Genomic DNA, 7,420 nt, shown 5'->3' on the forward strand with positions numbered 1-7,420 from the left:
ATGATTCTACAGTTTTGTCACTTTTATCTTTTATGACGTGTCTCACAGTTCTTGGAAAAGCCTGTCATCTTGTGTGGGTAAATGACAAAAGATTTAAATTTGTGGGGAAAACAATAAATCTGCTCGAGGTTCGTCACACTTGCGGATATCCTCATGACTTCCAAAGAAGGTCTGAAGTGCTAAAGAGCAGTTAATAGTGGCTTCGTCTTTCCTATGTCATCATTACTCACACTGATGATCTCAATTGCGCAATTTAGCTTGTTGCGGTAGGCCTATGCTCTGCATGCTTCTTGCCTGGTAACATTAAACTCCTCCTCCTAAACATAGATTTGCACTCGCACTATGCCAGCACAACTTCAGCAAAGCAGCCCACTCCCTGCATCTGCTCTTCATCAGTGTGGTATGTGCTAGAGAGCCTTTGATCCCCCCCAACACTACTGTGTGTGTGTGTGTGTGTGTGTGTGTGTGTGTGTGTGTGTGTGTGTGTGTGTGTGTGTGTGTGCGCGCGCGCGCGCGTGCGCGCATGCGGGAGGGTGAGTCAGACACATAGAAAAGACTGTAGTGCTCGTTTACACAGACAATGCCCAATGGATGAAGGCAAGCGGAAAGAGATAGGCACACAAAAGAGCAGTAAACATTCATTATACCCACAGTTTTAAGTCCAGCCCCTAGGCCTGTAGTTAAAGGCCTAATGCAGCTTGATCCTTGTGCACAACTGCTGAAGTTCACTCCACTGTACTATTAATGGACAAGTATGTGCAGCTATGAACAGAACCAACAAATGTCATGGATTAATCTGAGTTGTATTGCTTACAAATGGAATAACACATCAATGTATCTTATAGTACTGCAGAGTTTAAGTACATATGGGTGGGGAGGCAAGTACCTTCATGGGCCCCAGTGACCCCCTACTACCTTTTGTTTTTGTGCCAAGTGTTATTGCACTTTGAAACTGAACACCAGTTCAAACAGAAGGTCATTATTGCAGAGGCAATATGACCACTGAAGGAGCCTGAAGCAGTAAGGGCACCTCCAGCCATGCAGGTTCTTGTGAAAACAAGACACAGGCAGTAAAATGTTGATGAGACTGCCAGACAAAAGTGGAGTGGCACATTCATCAGAAAGGCGTGAGAACAACATGTGGGATATTGGGTTGAGAGGTTCTTGACATCCTCACATAAGGTGTGGACATTTGGTTACATTAGACAGCCTGTGAGTCATTCTCAGAAGGAGCAATTAAGCAAATAGGCCTTGATGTTATTATTAGATTAATTGGTATTTTCTCACATGGAGCCAGGTGACTAATAAGATATTACAAAAAGAAATAAGCATATACCTGAAGGCTGATAACCAAGAAAAGGAAAGATGTTAATAGAAAGTGAGACAACAAAATAAAAGGATCAAAATAAGCAATGGTAATGTGAAAATAAAACTCCCAGGCATGCAGATAAATAGTCACGTCATTAGGATTAGGTTGCATAAACAATCGCATGCATTAGCCAACTGCAATAAAGTCATAATCAAATAAAGTTCTTAAAACGGCCCAGGGGCTCACCAATAAAATAAGCAAACCTGATTTCACCATCCTTTCACTCTTTGCATGTTATAGTCAGGAAATGTACCAGGATGATTATTTTCACCATGTGTTTCCCACTATTACTGCCCCACCTTCTGCCCCACTTAGGCCTGTGTAACTTTATACAAAAGCAGTCATTTGTAATAAAATGTTGTGATCCTTAATACATTTGTGCTGAAAAAGAACTAAGTCGTATGATATATTCAAAGGATGTTACGACGAAAACGTGTATAAACCCTTATTCTCGTTAGACATGGGAAACTGGAAACTTTGCAAACATATCATGAAAAGTATGATCCCTTTAAGAATTCCCAGATTGTACCCTTTGTTTACATAACACAGGGTGCGATCCATGAAACATGTGAGGTGGCAGAAGCAGGAGGTTTCACTCCCAAGTACGATAACGTTGTTTACCCAACAATAAATTAAACGCAAAATACTTTCCTCTAGTGTAATTAATAACTTGTCAAACTAGACATAGCACACTTAGGTTCAAAAACACTATTTTAAACGAATGTTTGGTATGGAGTCCCCCTACACAAAGTAAAGAAAATTTGAATGGTACATTCCGGCCCTGCTCCTCGCTGTTTTTCTATCTGCTTCAGAGCGGATTCAACCGCCAAGTAAGTTACATTTTGCCATGTCACGCTAAAGAAGTTTACGATCAGTTTATTTATAGAAAACTGGATTGGCGTGGGCACAGAGACATATGCCGCTGGTTATATGATCTGAAATGAGACCCTGTCGTGTTTTTTGAAGGTAATTCCCGGTGATTTTTGAGCCGCTGTTATTACTGTATAACGTTAGCTAATGTTACACAGTGAAGCCAGAAGCCTCATGTTTTCGTCAAGCCAAGAGGAGCACTGCGCCCCGTCCAAAGACCCAGTGAAATACGGGGAGCTGGTGGTGCTAGGGTGAGTTTTTCCTTGCTGATATATATTTTGGGATAACTTTACTTTACAGACTCCTCTACGTTGACGTTAAGGCCAGTATTTCTTAAGGAAGTTTTACAAGAGGGCACTCACATAGCTTAGCTCACTTAGCGACGTGAGTGTACCTTTAGAAAATAAGGTGTGTAACGTTACTTTAGTAATGTGCTTTTTATTTTAGACAAACATCGACTTGTACACAGCTAAGTTAACTTTCTAGAAATAGTCAAGAAAAACGTTAAGCCCAGTTTGGATTCATGCACTCACGTTACTCCACTAATCAGACACGTGCCCAATCAGAAATGTGTACATTTTCGTGTGGAGTTGGTGGCAATGTTTTCATTCTCTGACAATTGACAATTGAGGAACAACATTTCTGCTACATCAATCAACCAATGTCCACACAATATAAAAGTTGAGGACAACTGTAGAAACCCGGGTGCATGAACCCCAGACTCTGACCGGGGCGCTCCGAATTCCTACCTTAAAAGTTGGATTCATGGGGTTTAAGGAATTCGGATGTGGTGATGGTCCCCTCCCCCCATCCCCCAAGGTTCTTCCTATTTTCAAAACAATCTGTAGCTCAGACCGCACAACTTTACATCTTTAAAACACACATTTTCTGTAGTCACGCGCGCATGCACTACAGGACCATGGTTTGTTTCCAAGATGCTAAAATTGGCCTACATATCATTGTTGTAGTTCAGTAGTTTGAAATCACACACCTTACTTATCCCAACACAAAGCTGATTTCTTTACATTCACTAATGTCTGCTGTCCACATGGTCAGGTAGGGGACCTTAACCGTTACCAGGCTCTTGGATCACTAATGACTAACCTCAGGAGTGGGGAGTATGGATACAATCCTTTTTCACAATATCCAATTTTATATCACAATATCCATGGAAATCGTGATATGGGTAAAAGTGGGCTGTTTATTGATGAAATTACTATACGGGATATATCTGTTCTTAGCTACTCCAACAAATTAAAACACTTGGAATCAATGACTGTTTAGCATTTTACAGAAATAATCACCATCAATCACACTCATCAGATTAATTTTCCATTGATCGACTAATCAATCAATTATCATTACATCAGATGGATGTTCAGTTGTTTGTTAAAAAATATGTAAAAAACATGTTAAATCTTTTCAAAAATAATGTTTTAATAGTTTTGGCATTGATACTGAAACTATCATATTGGCACTAGTATTGCAACATTTAAAACAATATCTTAATCTTATATATAATCTGCAATGTTTAAAAAAAACAAACAAGCCAGTTATTATAGTGGCATTAGTATACGTGTCTCATCCTGCCACTGAGTAAAAACTGCTGTGGCTTTTTCTTGTCAGAACTATTTTAAAACCACTGCTGGGTTCTTTCTGGCTTTGTTGAGGAGAAACTGCAGCCAGTTATGATTCTGAACAATCATGTTTATATTGATAAACTGTCAAGGGCAACAGCTGTCACAGATTATGGAAAACACCTGCTGTGTCATCAGTGATTGGAGTTTGGCCAGTACTGCAAAACTACTTAAAACTAGCACTTTTAGGTGTTTGTGCTGTGGAAATTACATGTACTCTATATGGCTTTTGTTTGAAGCCCTTGAAATGATATGCCTATAAAGGTTATATATGCAGAGCATGGTAGAGTGTGGTTTGTGTCCCTTGCCCTCCACCCATACACTCACAGCCATGCTGTTATTATATGGGACAACAAGTGCTGACTGCTTATTACCCCAGGCTGAACATGTGGCATGTTTGAAGCTGATACTTTTGTTCTCTCTCCTGACATAAAGACACATATTTGAATCAGATGTGACGGGTGTATAATCACTGCCATGACATCACATCCCACTGATAAAACTGATGGTAGACAAGATAGCTGACAGCATGGAACAAAGCTTGTTTGAGCAGCAGTTCCCTCAGTGGTTTGTTGCCATGACCGTGGTGGCTCTTAGTACTTGCATGGCTGCCCCCCATCTCTGCCTGGGCAGATTGGCTTGGTGCTGGTCAGTGAGGGGTGGGGTGGCTGCGTGGGTATCCTGGAAATGAAAGGATGGATTGATCAGGACTCAGCCTTTGCCTCTCCTCAGCTTCCTCTGTCCATTGTGGCTGGGAGACTAGGCCTATTGATTGAACTTTGTACATTTCTCCCTAAAGAACCGCTCGGTAAAGGAAGTGTACAAATCAAGTTGGGGGCATCTTTGGTGCAAACTGGCACTGATTGTTGAGATGGCTTTTCTTTTTTAGAAATCCCATTAATCCAAGAAGGAAAAGAGTTATCCTTTTGCGTTCCTCAACTCCACAACAAGGCCAGTGTGGAGCTTGTGTGGTGTCAGTGTCATGTGCAAGGTTATATCAGTCAGATGGATACTTGGGCCCATGACAGCTTAAATCTAAGTCAGGTAACTGATGCTCTTCTCATTCACTGTGCCATCTGGCTGCCTCCCATGTAGTGACGATGTACTGTTGATGTACACTTTAGATCAACCTATCTGAAGCACTAATAGCCTGTAGTCTTACTTTGCCGCATCATCAGACCTGTGCCATCTCTTGTGACCCTTCTAAGTCCACCCTGCCTCTATGTCATGCTAATGAGGGTTATAACAACTCAGCACATCTCCCCATTCTGCGAACACTAGCCTTTCATTTAAGCATAAGAGGTAGGGGGGCTGTTGGCTCCTTAGTGCAACCCTGGAGGATAGGTGATATGCCAGCGTCTTCTAATCCCTGCTCCTAAGTATTGGAAGGTAAAGCCGCTGTCTGCCTGGCACAGGTCAAAAGGGAAAGCGATCACAATTGGTTGAAGCGCAGCTCTAAAATGCCTGTCCTAGCTAATGTGACGGTGGCAGTTCCTACATAAGGCATGTGTGCTGTTTCTCAAAGAGCCAGGGTTATATCGTATTCTGCAGTTAGAATTGTTGAATTGTCATCATGGCGAAATGCTAAGCTGCATAAGATCTTATTGTGTGTGTTGTATGTGAGAAGACATCCAGGCACAGGTATCCAGCAGAAGAAAAAAAAACAAAGTTGAAATTGAATGATATATAGGCCTAGCTGCTCTTTATTTAGATGGGGAGTTTCTAGGGCAGGTTAGATGAAATTGGAGTATAGAGTCAGCACTGTGTTTATTGTTGGTAATTAGTAATGTTTAGTAATGTTTTGTTCTTTAATTTGAATGTGCCTTCTGTCCTGTACTTTGTTACCAGAGTGACTGTCTTTTTAAAGCAGAAACCACTGTGCATACAATAATCAACATTAGTAGTAAAAGCTAAAGAGTCTTTGTAATAGTGAACAATCTAAACATTTGAAAAAAACTAATACAATTATTTATCCACTTTTTATTTTGCTATTTCCCTCCTGCTGTCAGTGTATTAGCTGTAGTTTTGGCCACAGTATAATCCAGTGCCTCTCTAGCTCTCGGTGGCTTGTCCTACAGGTCAGCTGTGTGCTTTGTGCTGACTGAGACCATGTGTTTCCATGCCTGGCCAGCCGTGAGGAGACATGGGGCAGGTGGACTAGCTTTGGAGGGAGGTAGGGAGGAGAGGCTCTTGTTGCTACTGTTGCATTTGTGTTGCAACAAAGCGGAGAGATGTCTGTAGTGGTTGATAGAGGTCACTTCTCCATGAAATGTATTACTATGCCATCTTGAAGCTTTTAATATCGATATTTCTAGTGTCTGTTTAGCACACTGCTTACACGTGAGTGTGTGACAGAAGGTCTGTGTGTTGGATGGGAGTAGGGCATGGGGTGTCCCAGCTGTAGTAACCAGCTGGTGGATGGGGAGAGGAGCACTCCTTCCGGAAGGGGCTTCTTCATTCACAAGGAGCTGCCCCATGCAGCAGACTGTGACTGGAGTCTGATATTGAGAAGTGAAAACCGAGAATGCTCTTAGGTGATCTTGTGGTGGTACTGAGGCTTTGAAATTGAGATCTTAGAACTTTCTGTATCAGTGTAAAAAATCCAGCTATGAGAGAACGTGTTTCAGTCTTGTGAGCCCAGTTCTCCACCCAGACTGTGCTTTCCCAAAGTGATAGCAAACCTGACGTGAATCTTAAAACCTGCTTCTGCCTGGGACCAGTTTATGCTGGGGAGCAGCTGCAGTTTACACTGAAATCACAAGTACCAGAGTGCATTATGTAATAACAGACATTATCCAAGGTAATGCTTAGATTGCTAATAGGGTACATTAGATTGCCAGTGATGTAATGCACGGCAAAGCTCCTTTTCCAAACACATGATTTTTTCTAATTCTCCATGTTTACTTTTTATATGATTACAAGAATTTAGCCTGTAAATCTCATTAAACACATCTTTTTGCAGCTACCAAAAATTGTTGTGCATTTTCTCAACATATTTTAACTGTTTTGCTTATTTGTTGTCCTTCCCTCCCCCCCTCCCGTGACAGGTACAATGGCTCTCTGCCCAATGGAGATCGGGGTAGACGGAAAAGCAGATTTGCGCTATACAGGAGGACCAAAGCCAATGGTGTTAAGCCAAGCACTGTGCACATCCTCAACACTCCCCAGGCCAGCAAGGTACAGAACAGATCAGTGGATGAAAAAGTGATTTATTGAACAGACTCTCCATGAGAATGAACAATTGTCTGCCTGTTGTCTTTTGATGTATATTTTAGACAAAAATGTATGTAAGCATGTAAATGAAAAACTAAGACAGAGGGTGATGAGCAATTTGTCAATGTATTTAGGCAGTTTTGAATTCATATTGTGTATGAACACAGCAGATTAAAGAGTATCCACAGCTTAAGGAAAATCTTAAAAAAAAAAAACACAACTGAGTTTTTCAGAGAATGGTAGCTTATGGGACGTGCAGTGAACTCCTTTACATTATTGTTGGCAGACCTTAATGTTGACCTATTCAGTTCAATAACTGTAGTTCCTAGCC

The 7,420-nt window shown here is 41.4% G+C and overlaps 1 protein-coding gene across 2 annotated transcripts in view; it reads left to right on the top strand.

The window, feature by feature from the left end:
- The first annotated feature begins 2,162 nt into the window (after positions 1 to 2,162).
- The window catches only part of peli2 (pellino E3 ubiquitin protein ligase family member 2), a 14,011-nt gene continuing 8,753 nt past the window's right edge, over positions 2,163 to 7,420 (top strand). Inside the window, exons 1-2 of one of the 2 annotated variants that reach the window (XM_031278757.2) lie at positions 2,163 to 2,490; positions 6,924 to 7,053. In XM_031278757.2, the coding sequence (XP_031134617.1) occupies positions 2,387 to 2,490; positions 6,924 to 7,053 (234 nt within the window). In that variant the 5' untranslated portion in view covers positions 2,163 to 2,386. Of the gene's footprint in view, positions 2,491 to 3,319; positions 3,358 to 6,923; positions 7,054 to 7,420 lie in introns of those variants that run through there. The other variant, XM_031278758.2, reaches the window with a different exon arrangement.

This window comes from Sander lucioperca, chromosome 18 (assembly GCF_008315115.2).
Source record: "Sander lucioperca isolate FBNREF2018 chromosome 18, SLUC_FBN_1.2, whole genome shotgun sequence".
Lineage (NCBI taxonomy): Eukaryota > Metazoa > Chordata > Actinopteri > Perciformes > Percidae > Sander > Sander lucioperca.